Source organism: Lytechinus variegatus, chromosome 7 (assembly GCF_018143015.1).
Source record: "Lytechinus variegatus isolate NC3 chromosome 7, Lvar_3.0, whole genome shotgun sequence".
Classification (NCBI taxonomy): Eukaryota; Metazoa; Echinodermata; class Echinoidea; order Temnopleuroida; family Toxopneustidae; genus Lytechinus; species Lytechinus variegatus.
The window spans coordinates 30,299,201-30,322,641 of NC_054746.1; the positions used below are offsets into that span (position 1 = coordinate 30,299,201).

At 36.3% G+C, this 23,441-nt stretch overlaps 1 protein-coding gene across 2 annotated transcripts in view; it reads right to left on the bottom strand.

Moving 5' to 3' along the window:
• The window catches only part of LOC121418969 (thrombospondin-1-like), a 58,888-nt gene extending 51,282 nt beyond the window's left edge, over positions 1-7,606 (bottom strand). For both annotated transcript variants that reach the window (XM_041613213.1, XM_041613212.1), the window contains exons 1-2: positions 7,231-7,606; positions 6,764-6,900 (exon numbers count right to left, since the gene is read on the bottom strand). In XM_041613213.1, the coding sequence (XP_041469147.1) occupies positions 6,764-6,833 (70 nt within the window). In that variant the 5' untranslated portion in view covers positions 6,834-6,900; positions 7,231-7,606. The remainder of the gene's footprint in view (positions 1-6,763; positions 6,901-7,230) is intronic.
• Positions 7,607-23,441: the final 15,835 nt, after the last annotated feature.

Genomic DNA, 23,441 nt, shown 5'->3' on the forward strand with positions numbered 1-23,441 from the left:
TAGTTCAGTCTTTCTGTAATGGCCCGTCATAGAAAGAGCTACATTCAGAAGCAATGAAAAACAAACGCCTAAGGCAAGTGCAAATGTGCACATTCGATTGTCGTAAAATCAATTCGTGTTTCTTTCTATTGCTTATGTTGGATATTTGTTTTCTGTGAAGGGTCCCAAGAATTGTACGTCTTTGCAGTACATAGGTCCAATCTTTGCAGGCAATTCCTGTATTTAGAATAGATAACTCGTTTGTGCGTGCCTTCCATGCCCGGCTTCCATGTTGCCAATAAATGTCTTCCTGCTGGTATCTTTAGAGGAGGAAGGGACCACTGTCATTGCAATGTTTGTTGTTGTGTTAGATGTTTAGTCTTAGATTAAAATAACATGATTACTGATCTTGCGAATGTTAGACTATCCCGGTACTATCCTGACTGCTATCATCTGGCTGGGTCATTGCAGACGTTCGTATGTACCTTGGGAGGTACAGTCCAGGCGTCGGCTATTCCATACAGCCCCTGAACAGCTGAACAAATCTGGGTTCAGCGTGCGCCTGCATTGGTCATGTTGGTCATGCCGGAGAAGGTAATATTATATCGACATTGCTGGTTGATACAGAATGGATAACTAATTAGGCTATGGTATCTGAATCAATCACCAGTTACTTGTAACACTCCTGTGTGAGTGATGATGCATGGGCTATGCCTTACTAAAGGGAATTCAAGTTCATATCCGTGCGACATGAACAACTGAAATCTTCCAAAGAAATATACATTCACAATAAAAGAAAATTATTCTAGAAATACACATTGCTACAATGGTATGCATATATATGCATGTCTGAAAGTAATAGCCTTTTTGAGGAATTTCAAATTTAGATGATCATTATTTTTTAGTTGATAAAAATGTCAATCTGCTCAATGTGGGTTGCGTTTGATAAAGACGTTATCACTTCATATTTCTTCACTCGAAGTTATTTTTTGCTGTTCAATTGTCAATCGAGAACAAGAATAATTATTTATAGATCGACGATTCATCCCCCTGAGAGTTTGACGTGCTCGTTTTTTGATGCTTATAATTTCTGACACAAATATTTTTGGTCCATCAATACAAATATGATTACATTAGTTGTTATATATTTTGGATGTCACAACAACCCCTGGAGCGATGAGAAATCAAGAGAATGCATTCTCTATCACGGACATACTTTTCTTAAACCTTTCTGCAAACGAACAAATCTCCATTGCTGACAAATATAGGTTCTCAGCATGTCTTCCAATTATTTTTACAGCAGAAATTATATTTTGCTGGTTGTTCGATGGATTTTCCTTTTTTGCAAGTCGAGGTACAGACATACAGTTCTCGGCATTCCATTCTTCAAAGGTTTCCTTTTTGCGTATTCATTGTTATGATTACAATATGGTGATTTTTTTTTCCCTTCCAAATACCGAACGAATGGACAATATGGACCAATAAACGTCAAAGCTGCGACCCTCAAAGTTGAAAGATACCCAATTTTCTGCCTGCCTGGTTAGCTATGGTAGTGTGTGGGAGGGTGTTGTCGACTTCCAGTCAGTGACACCTTTTTTGAGGTTGTTTCCCCCAATAACCTATCTTCTACGAGATCACTACCATCCATAGATGATTTTTTTTCCGTGATTGTGAATACCGATTTAAAAGGTGCCATTATTACTATTTAAAAACCTCAAAAAATGCGACCAGGGGTGTGATAGTACCTCCAAAGGCCCACCACGGTTACAAAGACTCGTGGTTGAAAAATAATCAACCGTAACTATGGAAAGCCGTTGATGCCATTACTCTTGTAAATCTATATTTTTTTCTTATAGTAAACGAAAAACAGTACGCTGATATGCCATAAGCAAATTATGCACATGTCTTAGACATTTAAGAGAAGGGAAATGAAAATTACAGATTATGGCGTCGCTGACTTTCTATACTTCAGATCGATTACCATGGATGAATAGAATGCAATTGCTTGTAAGACGGGATTCCCCGATGTGATCCATACCATTGTCCGTGACATTGTGACTTTCTCATTATGAAATATATCTCAATACTTCTAATGACGATAAACTACCAATAGTAATGAAATAGAATTTTACAACTGATTTTACGAGGGTGTTGCGTAGCAATCAGATTGGTATAAAAACCTCGGTAATTCAGCAGATTTGTAAATTTGGTTCGCTTCCACCATGTTCACTGGATGGATTAGATCCAGCAGAAGAATTGGTAAACATGGAAGTTACATCACACGGGATTAGCTACCTTGCTTAACGTCAAGAAATTACTTTCTTTAGTTCGATTGTGAATACATCACAGCGTAGTGATCACCATAAAAAGTGTTTCGTAAAGCAACTTTGGTGGATTACAGATAATTGTCACGGTTCACCGTTTGTATTCTGTCCCGTTGCAAAATAATTGATCAAGATTCGTCTAGAGTATGTGTATTGGCGTCTTAGTCTAAAAAGAACAAAAATTGTTATCAAAGGAATAGCGAAATATTTCTTTTATTTGCTTTCTTTGCTAGCTTAAAAATTAGCTTTTGGCCTTATTTTTCTGACTTATCACTGCGAACAATAGTCCGTGTTACAATGATTATTCTATAGGAATTCATTCGCTCCAAAAAGACCCATCTCTTAATCATGTTAATTGGTCTCCAACGATTCAAGATCTGAGTTTTGACTGAATTGTATCTGAAGGAGTTGGTTTGACGTTCCAACTTTAACAACTGAGTGATGATGGCATAATGATGCCAAACCCACTTCGAATGCTTTTCGAGCAGAAAGAAAACAGTCTAATTTTCTACTAAAATGTCTAATATGATAAAGGTGAATCCGAGACCGTATATATATAAAATCAGCTCCATTTGGAATACGTAATCAGATGAGTTTACGGCACATCCATAAAATAATCATCCCTTTATCTGACCCTCAGTTTTCTCATTTCAACTTTACTTTACAACGTTTAGGACAGCTCAAACCATGAAAACGTGAGTGCTTTGCAACCTTTCTTGTGAAAACAAAGAAACAGAAAAAAAAACACCAGGAAGGTCCCACAAAGGGTCCGTCGGGCCAAATGTTAGGTCTATGGTCGGCCGAACGCATCATATTTTACAGAATTACCCGATATCTTTCGGCATCGCAATACGTCGCGACGTGTAGCGATGTGATCACCTCCATGATACAGTTTAGAAGTAAAAAGAATAGGTACATTGTCATTACATTTATATTTTGTGGAACATGCAAGACTAAAATAACAAAATCGCAAAAAAAAGAAACCCCTGAAAACATTATGGAAAGTAAGCTGCTGTTAAATTTCGTCATCATGATTAATGATAGCACTAATCACAATGTCAAGTGGTATCAGAATTTCCGTGAGGGAAGTATTATTCAGTAAATCGTGTCTGAGTGATATGGATTCAGGTCACACTATCGATATTTCACGATCATGACAGACGTATCGCATTTTCCATAAAGATATTGACAGAGATCATTGTTATAGTGTATACTATTTTCGTTTAAAATCATAAAAAGTATGAACTTACTTTAAAAAATGAAACAGAAAGCTTTAGTAAATCACACTCTTGCAACTGTTATATCTCTGGACTATCAAACAATATTCGAAATCTACTTTGGCATGTTTGGTGCTTTTAGGAAAGTGCGTGCTAAAAAAATTACTTCTTGTTATTATCACTGCTGATCATTCCTTTCTATATTTTCAAAGATAAAAATAAAGCTTTTTATGAGACGTATAATAGGGCTTTGACAATTTTAGATGATCACATGTCGTCCAAACATATCAACAAAACAAAGCAGACCTATGATGACTGACAATGATCCATTTTAACTATCTTTTGAAGCTGCACTCATTCCATTTTTTTTTGTTCTCACTCGCAGCCGTCGTCGTCATCTACCATCCCATTCCCTTTTGCCAAGGCAATTTTCTGTCCATTGACCCCCAATGATATTCATTGTCTGAAGCTTAATAACAAAACTGATCACTTGAACTTCATTAGAAAAGTATGAGCATGATGAGGGAAACGTCTTTCACTTTTTCTGAGGACACTTTTTAAACATCATATTACATTCCGAGTTTGAATATTTAGATCATAACAGACACGACAGACCTAAGAACGCAGATTAAAGTTTAGATGAAAGTGAAATCTTGTTTGGATTTGTCTTCATTCGACACACATTTCTCAGGAATCATTCTAAAAATATCCTTGAATTTTTTGCAAGCTCATGGATGCCCATCCGATGAAATTAAAAACGCTCAAGACTTTCGTCGGCACCTCTGGCAAGACTGTGAGGCACACAGTTTCAAGTTAATCGTATATACTTCGTCCATTTAGTTCTGAACAATGTTTGAATAATTTGTCAAGAGTTTGCACTACTTTTGTTCATCCTAATGAGATTCCAAAATTGAATTTAAGAACTAGTACGTATAGTTGCGATAAATATACTTCACACTTTTCGTTCATACGATCAAAACGGTTTAAACAAGACTGTAGAATAATAATTTTATTTCTCAAATCAATTTTTTTTTTAAGATGGTAAATAATTTGATTTAGAAGTAACTGTATTGATCAATGGTCCTGAAAGAGAGCTAGTTTGGAGAGATATTGTTTATTAACTAGGAATCAAGCACTCAATTAGGATCAAACTTGCACCTGTCGTAATCAAGAAACCTAACTCCCTTGCGCCTCTCGCTCCCTTCGTCACGTTTACAAATGGATTTATCTGCCCAATACACAGTTGTTGGTTAGTAATTCGCTTAATCGAAATGATATTTTGAACATAGTCGCAAAGTCGCCGGACATTTTTTCTCCTTCCTCTTTTCGCTTTTACGTTAATACTCAAGAATTCACTGAGTGGGGGACAATTCTGGAGGGTATATTTTACCACATACACATACGCACACATACACGCACATGTGCCAGGGGTGAATCCAGGATTTCATAAATGGGGAGGGGCAGACAAAATAAAGGGTCTTCACTGAAAATAGATTTAATGTTTTCTCCCCAAAAAATAATAATAATGATAATAATAATAATAATAATGAAAATGAATTGATAATAATAATGATAAACAAATTACTAAGTAAATATTTCAAAGAGAGAGAGAGAAAAAATATTTATTGAAAAAAGTTCTTTTATCCTTACTTTTAAAGGGGTATAAGAGATTGGGCACATCATACCAAAGGGAATTCTTTGGATCTGCGCCAGGCGGCAACAAAATAAATCAAGATTAAACCAAAGTCATAATAAAAAAGTATAATGGCAGACAAAATCATTTTGTCTCATCGTCATCATACCGTAACGCATGAACTCACTATCCAATACAAAATGGTGTTGCAGAGCTAGATTGATTTTCATAATTCTCTTAAATTCTGAATAAATGATTTAAAAAACATCTATTCATCAGTTCATTATCTGCATATTAAGCCATAAATTATGAGCAATATTCAGAACACCTATTAACATGAGCTGCGAGGAAGAAGATAAATGGTATACAATTTTCGTATTATGGGTTCTGTGTATACCAAATCAATGTTCTATACATCTACCCAAATCAGCTTCAGCTGTATTTTAAGTCCGTCAAACAAAAACTGTAAAATATACCAATATGCTTGACAAGATTCTGGCCCACCCTCTAGCCTGTAGTGTTCAGTAAATCATTGACGCATCTGGCATGTCTAATGGTGGATTTTGTCAGGAATATCTTATAATTTCTTAATCATCGATTAATTTGCTTCATTTCAATAATTATCAACTGAAAAATCTGTTATCATGATTATACGACTTTACGAGTGGAAAACAATTATTTTCTAGTTAATTCGTGGAATGGTGAAGAATGCTCAAACAAAAACACAAAAAACGTAATTTAGGATTCTCCATCCTATCCGCGACTAATTGAACACACCAAGTTTGCAAGGAAATTCTGAATTTAATCGAAAGTTGATTTTACATTCTAACGAACATGATGAAGTTAAAAAAGATGGGGTTTAAATGTTCGTAGCTTCCAAATTCTTACAAAATATAAACCTACTAAGATGAATTCAACGATCTCTATCTACGAATATTATGCATCCCATTGTATTTATCTTCAAAGTGAGCAGAACTTTTTTGAAGCAGATATTCATGCCTTTTGATTGTTGTGTCAATATTGGATCTCCGATTAAACTTGAAAAAAGTCAACTAGAAAGAGTTGAAACGTCGACAATAAGAGCGTGACTAAATGTTCTATTCTGCAAAGATGCCCTTGAAAGAGGCGCTATGTTTTATCATTTTATAGGAACCATTCATATAGAATGGAACAATTACAAGTACCTGTTTTTTGTTACCTTCCTGCTATCTTTTCGGTGCATTGTGAAAACATTAAACGCAAAACTGAAGAATGGCAATCGATAAGTTTCGGTACATTACCTTTTCAGCAAACGAACCGCAAGACTGTGAACTTGGGTATGAAGTGTTCCCAATGGATAACACTTTATAAGGAATGTGATTATAACAAATCAAATAAGGTTACTTGTAACTTATGAGCCGTATTATTAATGATTAAAATGTTACCTTCAAGTCAATTGAATTGATTGCAGTTTAAATCCAGAGAAATAGCATACTCACAATCATTTACAATTGCTAAGGAATTTATAAATAACACATAAACACGGGATCGAACTGTAAATTATAACATCTGTGACCATGGAGACGTTAAAATTTTCTTTCAAATCTTCAAACATGTTTGAAATATCTTACCAATTATTGTAGGCAGTAGACTCGCCGTGAAGAGTAAGAAACACGAAAAACAGCAACGTACTTTCTCCATGGTTATTCCTTCCGCCCAGTCAAGGCGTTAAACTTTGGATAAAACGACGGTCCAATTACCTTGCAATCTGCAGGTTAAAAGAGGTAAATAGAAATATGAAATATATATTTATCATCAGGCGATGAAATACAAATTTGATATGCGAATTATAAATGAGCGATTCGAGATTCCATTGTCGTTGTTGAATCGTGTCAGACGTGTCAGACTCTTTATGCGATTCAGCATTTTCTCGTTCTACTTCTCTGGACCCACGGCATCTCCGGGTAACATCTAAGACAAATTAGCAATCTTCGCCAGAATGTCAAGCAATAGGTATAACAGTGGGTTTGCCATTTATAAAACTGACTTTAAGAATTAAAATGAACATGCATTTAAATCCAATAATGCTCAAACATACCCGCTTATTCGCGAATCAAGAGAATAAATTAAGATCCGAGTATTCTAAGTTTGAGTCCACCAATTTGGAGTCTGGCCTCTCAAGGAATCTCCCTCATTAACCAACACAGCGATGTATTCCAACTAGTCAAAGAATAAGATCCCAGTATAGATGTGTACAAATCCAAGCCCCACGCTGGGCAGGTAAGTAGATAGGCCCACCTCGCTGTCACTCTATAATGTTAATTGATATAGTGTTTCCTTGTAATGATATATGATTTCTTAGGAGCTTCACATGCTCCAAGCGACCATCTTCACTTCTTGGAGCTTAGCGGTAATCACTTTGCGCGCGTGCTTGCAGAATTTACACTGAATCCCACTCTTACCAGCGAGCTTGCACAGCAGAAGTGTGACAGTGCAATCAAGGAGAGCTATTGATGTCTGTCATTCTGACTACTGACCAATCACAGGTGAGTATTTCTTCACCTAGCAACCAGAGGGCGGTATTAAAGAGTGAATTCACCTGGCTGTGTGGCAGAGTTAGGCAAAACTTCCCTTCTCCTTCACTCACGACCAAAAAAAAATTATTGACCTCACTTACATTGACTTTTTCAAGCAATGAAATGAAAGGGGTGACCAAAGTGAACTACATGTATATGACAAAGTAGAGTTGCCAAACAAAAAAATTCTTATGATACAGTTTCGTTCAAATTTCAATACTTTGAATTGCTCCAAGATTGATTTTGTGACGGTATAGCAAAACAAGTTAAATCCTATTTCTTTCCCCAACTAATCAAATTTTCGTTATTCTCTCAGGACCATATTTTTCATATCGTGAAAATCGATACTTTTTACTCTTTATCATCATGTTCTTCTTTTTTTTTCTTCTTCTTTTTCTACTACTACTACTACTACTACTACTACTACTACTACTACTACTACTACTACTACTACTACTACTACTACTACTAGTAGTAGTAGTAGTAGTAGTAGTAGTAGTAGTAGTACTACTACGACTACGACGACGACGACGACTACTGCGACTACAACGACTACTACCACTACTACCACTACACTACTACTACTACATACTACTGCGACTACACTACTACTACTACTACATACTACCACTGCTACTACACACTACTGCGACTACTACGACTACACTACTACTACTACTACTACTACTACTACTCCTACTCCTACTACTACTACTACTACTCTACTACTACTACTACTATTTCCACCACCACCACCACTCCTGCTACAACTACTACTATCATGACATTACTATTTTTGGCCTATTGTTATTGTTGTTGTTGCTATATTGATACATTTACTATTACTTTCCTTTCATTTTCAGAATCTAACATTTTTTTGTGTTCCCTATACCCACTCTTGGTCTAAACATGGAGCTAACATATTGCACTCTGCCAGACAGTTTAGCGTGTAACAGATATCTAACGCTCAGATTCATTCCTGCCTTACGCGGAAACATATAAAGTTGTTAGGGCGTTACTAATAAATTAAGATCGATTATATCTTATGTGGTTTTTTCCCCGCCTGTGACGTATAGGTAATAAATGTCTTCACCTCGTTAATATGGCGAAGAAGTGTTTAAGTTTGTCTGGTTATTATCTGTCTGCGAAGTCTCTAGTCCGTGCCCATCAGCGGATATAAAAATGAGCAATTTGGCGTGTTTGCCATCAAAATATTAAGAGAGAGGTAATTAGGGAATTATCTTATACGTGTTCATTCAAATTGCAAAATAATTGGAACAGTGACTCATTGGAAGAAATCATAAAACCAGTTGTAGTTTAATTTCAACGACCAAATTATCCCGTTCAAGTGGATGTAGGAAATTGATAAAAGTACAAATTCACAGTAATAACTTATCATTAATATTGTAGATACTTTACCGTATATTGCTGTAATATTTTTCCCAAGAAAAAAGGGACTCATCAAGGAAAGGGAAGACATTTCAGATAAATCTGGTATTTTCATGCAAATTCGTTTGAAGTTACGTAATTTCAAGAAAGAGTGATGTGATTGAAAGAATGCAATTTCTAGCTGTGTGTTTGAGTATGATTATGATTTCTTACGTTTTAATGGTCTTTACTCAGTAAACATATAATCATAAAATTCACAAACAATTAAAAAGATTAGAATAGGCAGAACAGGATAAGATATAATTGTAATAAAATAATAATGAAATAATGATAATTGAGATTAAGAAAACTAATAATTCACTATTTTTAGGAATGATATATTATTTTCCTAAATAAAATGTTAACGTTTTTCGAAACTTGAATTGAAAAGAAAATGAAAGTTTTGCGAAACACATTAAAAATTAAAATAATCGTGATTACAAAAAAATCACCGTTCAATAATGTTATCATTAAAACAGAAATTCTCGCTAATTTGTCTTTATTTTCTACGTAGCACCACCCACATTGCGTGTAGTGTCGTTAAGGAATGCCCCAAGTTATATGCGGTATCTTAATGTATTTGACATGGTAAGGGGCGGACAGGAAATAACCGGGGGTGACGCCCCTCTTTACCCTCAATATGCCTGAGAGTTGGACTAGATTGCTGAACTTGGGTTTCCTTTTTACACCTCGGCTAAAAAGAATGAATTAAGGATGACCGCAAATAAATGAAATCTACCGTCTATCTATTTAAGAAGACCGTTTGGGGACTTCCTCGTCAATGGATTCACATTGGTTAGATGAAGGCAGTGGTAATTTACTTGTCAGCCCACCATCTAAGATAGTATAATGTGTTTCATTCAAATCATTGATAAAAAAAAATCCTCTAAGGTGTAAGGTGTGTAATGCTCACATGTTAATAAGTCTCATGCACAGCAAAAACTGTGGTGTTAACCGGAGTACATAGAGGACCACACCAGTTGTTTTACACCGGTGTTCAATTAGTGGTGTTAGTTTTACACCTACAGGTGCTATTACAACACCTTTGGTTGTTACATTTACACTCTTTGGTGTTATGTTCAATCTCTAGGGTGTAGTTTTAACACCTCAGGGTGTGGTCCTCCATTAACACCAACTGGTGTCATTTTTAACACCACAGTTTTTACAGTGTATATTCCATTAAAAAAACAGTTTGATACCAATCCGTGGTTGTGGTGACCATCCCCACCCCCTCCTCACAAAGCGACAATACTTATAGTACTGATTACACGCTAAAAGCAATACTCCTGCCGGCCAGTTTTCGTCATATTCATGTCAGGGACCTAATCATGTATACAATATTATTTTTTTAATTGCTTATTGGAAGAGGAATTTAAAATGTAAGACAATAAAACCGAATTAGAATTAATAATAATAATAATAATAATTAAGACTTATATCGCGCCAAATCCACTCTGTAGAGTGCTCAAGGCGCTTTTTAGGAAATTATAAAAGAAATTAAGAAGAATTGAACAGAAATGTTTTGAGGTAATTTTTGAAAGTTTCAGAAGTCAAGCACTGTTTGATGTTATGAGGGAGGCTGTTCCATAGTTTCGAGGATGAGTAAACAAATGATCTTTCACCCCAAGTTTTGGAAACTTTGGGGGTAACAAGAGAATTGGAAAGGGAGGAACGTAAGGATCTTGAAGGGGTATAACTTTTGATCAGTGAAATAAGGTACTGGGGAGATGAGCCATGAACACAATGGAAAGTTAACAACAAAATCTTGAACATAATACGCTGTTTTACAGGGAGCCAATGTAAGGATCTTAAAATAGGAGTAATGTGAGTGCGCCTGGTGGATAGAGAAACGATGCGAGCGGCAGCATTTTGAAGTTTCTGAACTTTCACTAACTGATTCTGGGGTAGATTAAACAAAAGGGAATTTCCAAAATCAAGACGGGACGAAATTAAAGCGTGAACCAATTTTTCTGTGGCCGGTCGAGACAAGTAATTCCTTATAAAACCAATATTTCGCAATTGGTAGCGAACTGATCTACAAATAAAAGAAATGTGATTTGACATTGTCATGTGAGAATCAAAAACTATACCCAGATTGCGACAAGAACTTGACAAATTTACAGTGAGACCAGAAAATGAAATGGAGTCGATGTGGATTTTACTAAGCTGTACTTTGGAGCCAAAAAGAAGAAATTCACATTTGGTTGGATTCAACTTAAGAGAGTGAGAAGTCAGCCAGTTGTGAACATCAACCATGCAACATTCAAGATGATGGATGGAACTTTCTGCAGCTTGTTGATTCGAATTAAAAGAAATCATGAGTTGGATGTCATCTGCATAAATATGGTATTTTATGTTATGTTTCAACAGAACTTGTCGCAATCCGGATAAATAAATCGAAAAGAGAGTTGGCCCGCCCACAGAACCCTGTGGTACTCCACAAGAGAGAGGCAAAGCATCAGATATATAACCGTTGATACAAACAATCTGAGAGTGAAGAATTGAGTATATTATTATATTTCTGAAGGCATCAACATACATCTGCAGCTTTTAATCCTGTGGAAGAATTGGTATAAATTTCATGGTGACTGAAATAGAAATTATATATATTTTATATCCTTTTTTTTCCTTTTGTGATATTACACTAAAATGGTTAGGTATTTTACAATGCAAAGAATCATATATGAATGTGAACAGAATATGATGGGGAAAGTTCGAGTTATTTTTGTTGTATATATAATATATTCTAATTCGTGTATGCATTATAATATGTTGAAATTTTGCATGAACAAATATCATTATTAAAATACTGAGAAATGTTACGTACATTAACGCCTTATTTAGCATAGCTTTACAGAATAAAACCATTATTGTAACTGAACTGAATTCATGATTGGATTGAAAGTATTATTTCCAATTTTGACTAGAAAACTGAGTTTATGATAATAATTCATCATGCTTGTGAATCACCCAATATCACTATTTATATACATCTGACATGTCCGATGGTCATGAAAATACCCCGAGAATAAGAAGAGAATGTTGGGAGATACCATCTTGATTGAAATCTTCCGCTTAGAAATCACCAAATCAAAGTTTCGACAAGTTCGCAAACTTGTACTTTCTTCTTTAGACATCTTACTTCAGACGATGGAGAGGTTATGAACATGACTTTTGTATTATGGTTTGAGTACGACATAACCACGATGATATTTATCAACGTTACGTCGAATCTTCGAAATGAGTTTAGGTAATAAATTAGTTATTGATATCCATACTTCCAAAATACTTTTATATAAACAATATACCCAGATACACTTGACTGATTTAGCCTGGAACACACTTTAGTTACCATCATATCAATAACTCCTATGTCTTGCAGAAATTTTTAATTCATGCATTCATAACGTACACGCAACAATAAGGTAAACCAATTTAGGTACACTCAACCATGTAGTGTCATATAAGATTTTCAATTCAACATGTTTTCTCACAACGGTAATGCACAAAAGCCTGTTTGAAACCTTCGAAGAGATAATATACGAATAGGCATAATCTGCTCAAGTTTGTAATGCCATGATATTGATAAATATTTTATGAAGCATAAAGAATCTCTCGATGAAGTGTTTAACTCATGTTTTTAATCATGGTCAGTTATGGCAGTTGGTGAATAAGACCGTTCGCAGGTAGTTCTAGGAAAGAGATTACCAAAGGTTCATAACCGGAATGTCACCACAGAAAGGTGTCACTAACGAAAAACCTGTCTCTTCTAATCTTCCAATTCAAATCAAGTGCGAAATCGTCGCTAATCGGTAACAAAAATGCACCGTCATTCTTGATATTAAACGCATCTTCCTCATCAATGTGCCATCATTTTTTAGAGAAGCGCAAAAGGGGAAGCACGGGTTATGAGGATGTACTTGATGGATGATGTGAGGGGATATGCAGAGGAAGGGGTAGGCTTGAAGGTCGATCGTCTGACTATATACGTACCTTGTCTCATGTTGTGCTACGGAAAGTACGTTTGACAAGAATAGATTGGAAAGATTACCATGTTGGAAATGCTAAGATTTTGCCATCCTATAATAAGAGAATGTGGAAGTTCATGTTCATCCTTCCTTCAAAATGGTGATGATGAAACGTGAAGATTAGATCATCCCAAAATCCTCATTGAACTCACCATCCATTGGTCTAGCAAGAAAACAATACCGGTTAATAAATTTGAAGTGATTAAAATGTACTCTACTAAATAACCACATTTGATTGAATGAATGACCCTGAGAATCATAAAAGAAAATAATTAATGTTCAAACACTTATTGATAACGATCGTGATGACGTTTATTAATTAAATCGGACCATAACCGTATGAAAATTATGCAGTTTGTATTACCCGTGTAGCAAATAATTAATTTAAGGGCCAGATGTGAGAATTGTTTTGACAGTAGGACAAGATGGACATTAATTAGGAAAGGAAGTTCGGATTTACGTTCTAATTACAACATTATCACAACTATTTTGTGTGGAATCAATCGTACAACCAAGGGGACAGCTTCATTTCCACACCATGAAATGCCCACTTGCACTCTCAAAGGTGCACCTTTGGATCATTTATAGTACATCTAAAGGTAAATGCCAATTCGTCTACTGCCAAATCGTCCATCAACATTTCGTCTAACAACAATTTTGTCCAATCGTCACTTCGACTAATCACCATTTCGTCTCATAAGCATTTGGTCTAATATCCATTGTCATTTTCATTCATTTTGCACTATTAACACTTCGTCCAATTAGACCAAATGGTATATGGACTAAATGGCTATATGACCAACTGGTTATTAGACGAAATGATGAGTGGACGAGTTGGCGATTAGACCATGTGGATAGTGGACGAACTGACGGTAGTCCAAATGATAGTAGACGAGTTAGCAATTGGACGAATTGGCATTAAACGAATTGGAAATAAACCAAGAGTTGTACAATCTATGGAATGTGCAAATTTGTTTCCATATCTATCATCATCTACATGTACAGTGCCCCAACGCTATCCTGCTCATTACCAAATTAATTATATCCAATTACAATTAAAGTCTTGATAGTTTTACATCTTATATAGAATCCCAGAGGCCATGCCAAGACTTTGAACAAAACAGAATCAAATTTTCCTTACTTCTGTATAATATTATTTTGATTTCAAACGTGCTTTTAAAAGAGCGAATGTTTTGTATTTAGGCCAGATTGAACGGGTGATGATCAATTCCGTTTTCATCGCTGTGGTCATCTTTTGATGATGTACAGGAAGAATATGTTCTTCCCCTCCTCCTCCTGTTTTGATATATTTTGAAGAGATCTTGGCATGTATTATGGCACTGACATTCAAGTTAGATCATGGAGGTACCTCCATGGTTAGATTTTAGGAAGTCTCAACATAGTTGGTTGGCTGCTCTTCAAGTATTATCGATTCTTTCTACGGTAGAATGTCTTCGCCCATAAAAATTTTAAACCACCCCTCCCCCTCCATAAATAATATCAAAATATCAAGCATCCGCTGGAAATATGCTTAATCATGATACTAATCCAGAAAACAAAAGTAGATCACGAACAAAATATAAAGAGACACCATGCTTGCAAGTCATTAATTTTTCTAAAGAGGATAAACATGATAAAGGGATATATATTTCAAATAAACAAGAAAACAACGAAATACGAGTGAGATTCGGTAAAAGGTAATAATTACCACCAACGAAAACTTAAGTATCATTGATTATTGGTAGGTGTCGTAACTTGTAAGAAAGGTCGCTCGTCATTCATGTCATTACAGTTTGAAATGAATGACGGAATGGTGCTATAAATGAGTGTATGCTGAAAAATACATTCTTCTTATAGTATCATGAAAAGGTCATCTGCTACAGTCGTAGGAAACGAACGTTGTTTGTCCTAACTGACAAACATATCAGTCTGACCACTCCTTGATTTTATCTAATACAGGGGTAACTGACCAGACGACATATCCAACAAGACATTCAAGGTATTTTCGTGTCCTATGGGCACAACTTATTGGGTGTGAGTGGGTGGGTGGAGCCCGTGGGGTGCATTAAGTGGGTGTGCGCGTGCGAGACACCACATTATGTCGTTAAGACTGCACTAAAGAGCAAACATCCATGTGAAGTTATTCACAAGTGACAAAACTAAATTGCCTGTTGGAATGGAACGACCCATTCAGCAGTCACAGACACCCACTTACCGACCCACGCACCATCATCACCCACACACACTTACCATTCATCATACCCGGACACCCACGTGATATAATACCGCACGACCACCTACGCTCAACCACCTTGCTTAAAATTATTCTTTAGGCCCTAATACACATTTTTATAGTCACTTATCTTCGATAACATATGAATGATGGCCTCAGTAATTCAGTCAGCCTCGTCGAGACCTAGAATGTCTCAAAGAATAAAGCGAACCCTTCATCCAGCTGATGTCCATATCAAGAAAGGTCATGTCACAATGCCGAAATAAAGTACTTATATTGGAGGACTTGATTGAATGATCGTACCGGATCTTATTTGTCTTTAATGAAAATAATGAACAATGATAAACATAAAGCGAAAATATAGTTGCCATAATAGTATTTGGTTAGTGTTTGTAGCTTGTTTGAGTTATCAGTATTGAATCATCCTTAAAATCACAGATTTAAGTATCATTAGGGACTTTAAAGAGAGCTTTTAACCCACTTTCGAGTATATCTTTGGTAAGTACTTTGTTGTGTTCTTATTGAATAGAATATTCTAATGATGGTTGTAATGATCACTTTCAAATATTTTTGGTATCTATGTCTATTAGATCATTCTGACGAGATTCAATTAATTTATCTCAATTTTGTTAAGTCAGAGAAATTTTGAGAAACCAAGCAGTTTTCTATAAAAATCCGAAAGACGGATGAGATAAAGTGCTATTAAAAGACAGTTTTTATTGAGAGATAGGATTATAAAGATGTTTCGGAAACGAAAAGGAGTGATAATCACGATCTTGGCTGACCAAAAGGTAGACGATGAAGACGGCGATGGTGATGAGGAGGGGGCGATGACAGATACCCAATTGACCCCCCTGAGGGGTGTGTAAGTGAAGAAGTGCCATCGAGTAATGGTACATGGCTTCTTGAAGCTGTACGACGTCTCTGCCAAGTCAAACAACAACGATCATTGCACCATCTAATTTCTTCGAAGGGCTGTATGATGCAGTGTCATTGGCATTTCTAGTTACCCACTATCATCAGACTTAATTTGAGAATAATTTCTCGTAATACCAAATAATTTGCAATATAAATAAGCTCGTAAGTCTTTATGAAATCAATTATCCATGCAGGGGAAGTCGTTCACATATACCATATACTCCTTCTTTTTGATGCATCACTAGATGTCAAGTGACTTTATTGTATTTTATTCTAAGTGAATCATCTTGCAAATCAAAGTGACATAAAGTCACGTTTCATGACTATAGATTACAAAGAAGCATCCATTATCTGATTGTCCAATTTGAATTGACGTTCTTGCAGTGACAATCGAACTGTGTTCTAGCAGAGCAATATCGACATCGAAAAGGTAGAGGACGAGGTGCATTGATTTTATACTGTGATTATGGAAAGTAATACCTATGAAAAAAAGCCCTCGATGGTCATGATCAGACCGATAAACGTCTTTAATATAGTATTTTCCTCACCCAACCTAAGGAATAGAATCACAACAATGATGGTGGTGTTTAGAGGGAAATTTTGGGGAAGTCAGCTCCTCCGATACTTATCAATCCACCAATCCTTATCTTGATATGGTATATTTAGTTCATGCGAAATGAGGTTACCTTTTCAGTTAAGTTCAGCAATGTCAAGGTCGTATGTGCAAATATGATCATTGAAGCAATTGGCACTTTATTTCATTTCGATAAATCTTATTCCTCTTCTTTCTGTCGTGCGAAACGTTGAAACCATTTTCTATGCGGAACACAAAGTGTGCAGGATCAGTGCCTGCACCACTGTCAAAAGTGTTATGGGTGTCCTAGTATATCAGTCACGATGTTATTCAATAGAGACAGATAAGCGAAAATGTAATAAGTTAGCAAGAAAATATGGGACCAAACTGATTTTCATACTATGAGAATGATATCATGAACAATCGTGTCATTGGGTCCATGATTTTATGAAGTATTTTTCAGTGATGCTCATGGATCCAAACGTTCCGACAGGCCAATATAGATTCAAATCATGAGCATAGCTGATACTTCAACATGTTCAACAGTAAGACAGAAAAGTTACATCGTGAGCGCATTGAATTATATCCATCCTAAAATAATCGTGGAAGTATAAAATCTGTTTGTACCTCCGTGATGTTCCACATTAATTTATAGCTTTTGAAATGAGAAATTTTATGGACTTACATCCTAGCTTTACGTAGATTGTTGATAAAGTGGACACCAGCCCCCTGATCCAACCCCACCCTTCGGAAAATTTTTAATATTTCCAACGAGTGTATTCATTGGAGCGACTGGCTTGAATATGTGCCTCTGTTCATCTATCTGTAACATTTGAATTATATTTGAACCGTCGAATCTCATGGTTTAAATGATCAATATGTTTGTACTAATTTAAACTCGTGCTGATGAGGTTTTGATTATGACACATCTACGATCTAGTGGATTTCCTCGTAGCGGAAATCACTTCCGGTTGACAGTTATAAAAGATGTCAGAGAGATCTGAAATAGACGGTATTAATTATTGATTCTCAGAAGAATGGTTACAAGTATGGAACAAATTCACCGATTTCGAGCGATTCTGTTGTTATTATTGCCTTTCTGATGACAAATGGAGAACATCTGGGCACGATGAACAGCATATTGGACTGGGTTGTGCCCTCTTCATGGGAAAGTTGGTTGCTAATGTCGGACTGTTAACACCTTGTTGGTAGCACCCTATTTGCGTGATGACGATCTCATCAATGTTAGGTGAATGCCCTAAAACATGATGGTCTTGAAGAAGGTAACCCTTCATCTTACTAAGAATGCTCAAAGGAGTCATTCACATTATTATTCATTCATGTCTCGTGTGAAATCTTTCAACCCATTAGCCAACAAGTTCATGAAGGTAGCGCAAGAAAGTAGACAAGACTCCTGTCATCTCACATGTCTAAGACAACATTCCTGTAGGGTTTACGAACTTGTTGTAGTTTTGTACTTTTAATGATTTAGGGTTCCATGTAAGCACGACATAAAAGGCTTGGTCAATTAGAAAGTATATTTTGTAATATTTTAATATCTAAGACGTTTCAGAATTAGGAGATCAAACTCCCTGTATAATGGTACAGGGATCATAGTAAAAATATCAATCTCACTGAACTACTCCTAAAAATGACATCAAACTATAAAGAGGGTGGTCTCCCGGGGTTCATGAGATAGAACGCTATGAAGTTTACCTTTGTGTCATCCCACAGGTTCTACATCCATGACGCCGAAAACGCCCCCTCCCTCAGGGTTATGACTTACCACCCTTGCTCTTCAAATAATCAGGTCTGTTAACAACCGTCATAGTGGTTGTGTGCATGAGTAACAAGGCTTCAATGAAAACAAAAATGTACAGGATTATTCTCGTTTGGGACCAAGAACACTGGTTTTAATTAAATCATTAACTTAAAAAACCGCTCTAAAAATTATATTCAAGAGCATGTCAAAGCTTGTATCAAATTTTGATAAAGCACATAATGAATATTCACTGTCAGTCGAATAGTGTATCATAAAACTATTGCGTTATGCGTAAAATATGCGATATGATAGATCTTACATATGATTAAATTTTACAATTAGATTGTTTAAATTAAACAAATTGAGCCCATCAATAAACACATAAAAGCGATCCTATATATTTGTTTCTGGTACCACTGTTCAGTCATGGAATAGGCTGACAATCTCAGAATACAATAGTTCGCATTATTGGACTTAAAGAGAACGGATTGTGAGATGCTTCAGAACTTGTGAATATTATAAATTTTATCCATAAATAGTGAAAACGCTTAAAAATAATTCGACAAAATGACCAATAATTGTTGAATGTGTGACCGACCACAATGCCATACTTTAGTACACTGTAACAAATAGTTTGCTTAATTTTGACTAAATTGTTCGAATGTATAAAACTCTAATTATGAATTAAATTCGAAATGTGTTTGTCATTGTACATGGAACGGATAATTTTTCTGACATGATCGGTTTCACAAAGAAACTTGTGATGGGTTACTATGATTTCCGGATCCTTAATGATTGATGGTCGCGATGTTCCAGTGGGACTTGATTCAAGAGGCTAACATGATATGAAAAGTTTATCTTTCCTTTATTTGATTATCATCTCAAACAACAGCAAGACGATCTGTTTCTACATCTTTCAAGAACGGGTCGAAGTCTAGTTCACCTCCATGACAACGGATGTCCTCTTTATCTAATGATCTTTATTACTTCCGGAAGGTCATTCTCAATTGAAAGATTGGATCGTGCTTGCCAGTATCGATAAATGTCGATGTGTCTGATCCAAGTGTCTCCTCTTGTATCTCGAAGATCCCCTGGACCCGTTGCAGCAAGGGTAGCAATCAAACACAACATTAGAAGTCAAACACAACTTGATTATCAACCAATCAAAAGCTCGTATTCGGAGCTTGCTTTGTATTTCAGATACGTTTGAATGTGACTTTCTAGAACGAGTCCCATAGGAAAAGGCAGAGGGGAACATGGATTAATCATTTTGTACATCCATGGATTAACTACGGAACACTGGCGGAAGGGACAGAGTGCGTCTTCTACATATTCTAGGAGTGGGACTGGCCGAGATCTATAAATATCACCTGTCTGAGCTACGTGATTAGGAGAGGAGAGGCTACCAAGGGATCGTCTTGATGTGACATCGACATTTCCTGGTAGGATGTGACGAGGTATACACCCTCGCTCACTCCCATTTCGTTCCTGTGACGTATAAAGGGATTTGAGGAGACGCTGTTCGTCATGTCCAAACGCAGAGAAACTTTTGGATCTCTGGAATCCATCGTTGATGTCAGATGTCATTCCTTACTGTTAAAATACATCACCACCATCATCCATCTTCAACAACAACATCCCCTGCACCATCGTAAGCATAATCACTGTCATCGTCATTAGCATCATAATCTGATATAACCGTTAATCATCATCAGCAACAGCAGCAAAATCAGCGTCATCATCATAAATATTACCATTTACGAGTCCTTCCCTAATGAAGGAACAGCAGCATCATTTTGCTTGTTCGTGCTCAGAATTACAAAATCCCTAGATATTGGACCCTGTTTTCGTTCCGCTAATTGCTGACTCCACTCCCAAACATTTTCGACCTCACCCTAACCGTTCTCAGTTCATCCTCCATCATTTCCTCTTACTCTCCACCCCATCACCACCTTCTTCTCGGAAGAACCTGTTTACTTTAAGGTAACGGAACGAATTAATCGTATGAGATGAGGGGGAAATTGGTCCGTTAGCAGGTCACTAAACGCTTAATTATCCCTTAAGTGTGCCGAGCAATATGTCAACCCGTGTAATGAGTGAAGTAGTAAAACAGGCCTAGTATCACGTGACATTGGATTCGTCCAAACTGCCATCTTTTATGATGAAGCTTGTCATAATCAGGCCCACTTCCAAGTTTGTCTTTCATGAGGTGGGAGTGTCGACCATCGTGGGTAAACAACATGCACAATTTCAAACATCAATGAGACCGTGAATGAGAGGTGATATCGACAGCCATATCATTGGAATGACGACGGATTACCATCAAGGAGAGGTCATACTTTTATTTTTATTGATGTTAACAAACAAAGTCATAAAATATGATCCTATCATTCTATTCATTATTATGTAAGCAATTAAAAGGGTAAAGGAATATTTGAATATACCGAACGGTCATCTTATTTGAAATGCAGTTTATCCCTTTTCACGATTTCCCCTTCAAAAATACGTAAAAATTATGAAAGGAGAATTTACCACGTCAAGGGTTACAATCATTTTTTTAGTCGGTTGTTTTCAGAGTTTGTTTACTTTACACGTATACATGTACATATATATATTTCATTTTGACAAATTTCTTTACACGTCCCTCGATTTTAAATGAGTACTTTAAAGCACCCAAGAGGATATTTGTATATATGTATCATATTCATTAAACTTTTACGAGTTTTCCTTTAAAAAGGGGGTATTCGCAGTACAAATTTTGAACTCCTAAAGGGCTTTAGTTATATTATTCATGGACGTTTTTCAGAGTTTCTTTACTTCGCACGAATACAAGTCATGTACGATTTTATCAACATGTCGATCGTCTCTGTATTATGTGATCGTAATGGTGTACCTTCTTTTAATGAGAAAAAAAATACTAAAAATGTACCTAAATTCTAATAAAAACTTAATTGCACGTACAGAAAATATTCCTAGATACTGAAAGGAAGCAAAATGGTTGATATGATGTAAAAATACATTTGTTTTAATTTGGACAGCCTAACGCACATTCTTTCGATGCTGATGTTGATATTACCATTTTTGTCAATACTACATTTCAAAAGCAATTAAATGTAGTACTTTATAGATATAATGTATGTTGTGTCAGGAATCGTTACATTGGAAGTGGAAAGATATTCTTCCAACGAACGTCTTTCGATGTTGCCTTTAAACCCTATTTCAAGACGGATGTGGTGGTGTGCAGATGTAGAAATTATCTATTTGGCATTGACGACAATGTCTGAAATGTCACGGGTAATTATCCAACAGTTAAAATGGTCATAAAGAAACGGCAACTGTCGCGCTCACACGCAGACTATCGAGCTAAATATACCCTCACAAGCAGGTGATCGTACCGAGTTGGGGTGTTTCTTCGGACTACATGTCACCACAAGAAATTAAGTAGACGGGACCATTAGAAAACAAGGCGTTATTTATCATTATCTTTCGCTCTGTCCAGCTTCTTGTTTGATTGCTTCATCTGTCGCTACGGTGACTGAACTATGGTGTCCTCGGCTTAATTGATGTACTCAAGTTCAAATAGCCATTGTACTTGTGTAGCCTTCATTCAATGCTCACATTTGCGAATAAAATCTTGAAAGTAAAATGCTAATGTAAATGACAACCTAATACAGGTGCTGCAATTCAATTTCGAAGATGCTGGCTGAGCCGAGAGTGGTTGACCGACCACGCAATAAAGACAGTCAGTTGGTTATTTTTTTCCCTTTTTTAAGACGTTTATTGAAACCAAGTGGGGATGAAGACCCCCCCCCCCCCATCCAGTTCAGCGGCCCTGTAATAGTCCCACTTTTAGTTGGTATCATACATTCATTCACAGATTCAGTTGATGCATTACCATTTTCATGATTTTTAAACCGTTTTTTTTTGTGGAGTACATAGACCTACACATAAAAAGATATTTACATCTATAACATTCCTTGCGTAAATATAGGCCTACAAAATTGACAAATTACAGGGAAAACCCAATCACTGCTACGACAGCGGTATAACTCAACAAACATAGTAATTGTTATATGAAGTGCATTAACTCAACACAGTCATTGGTCAAACTTAGTACATTGTACGCTGTTATTGTTATGTTTTATCAGAATATTCCTTACTGCAGGTCGCCGGAAAAAAAGCGAACTCCATCAAGTCCCACTTCTAAATTCATTGAGACGCGACCACAGTCTGTGCTCTTTGTTTTGTTCGGTTTGACTTGATTTGCTAAGGGCGGTGGCAATATACAAATATCATCTTATTAACGATTCGATTGCTTTGCCCTCTCGCTGGCATGTAAAGAAAACATGTTACGTATGTTTCTCCCCCCAACACTCTTATAAAAGTTGATCAAAAATGCCCAACTTTAACCAACCCTGGGAAGCATACTGTCCACACAACTATTGGTTGAAATCTGTCCAAGTTGGGCGTTAAAAACTAATAATTGGGTAATAAATTTGCTCAATTGGAAAATAATTGCCCAGAATATATATATTTTTTACCAACATACATTACCCAACACATTGGACGGTAAGTTGCCCAACATTTTAAGCGTGAAGGCAAAAGTTCTTGTACGAGGTCATACTAGACCCTAATCCAAATACACGTCCTCTATGTGATTCTATTTTGAACATCATAACATGATATTGTCAGAAACGATTCGATGACGTCACCCATCCAAGACAATCATCATGATCATATTCACCTGTCGATGAACAATGCTATGCCAGTGATTGCTCATATTTGATTTA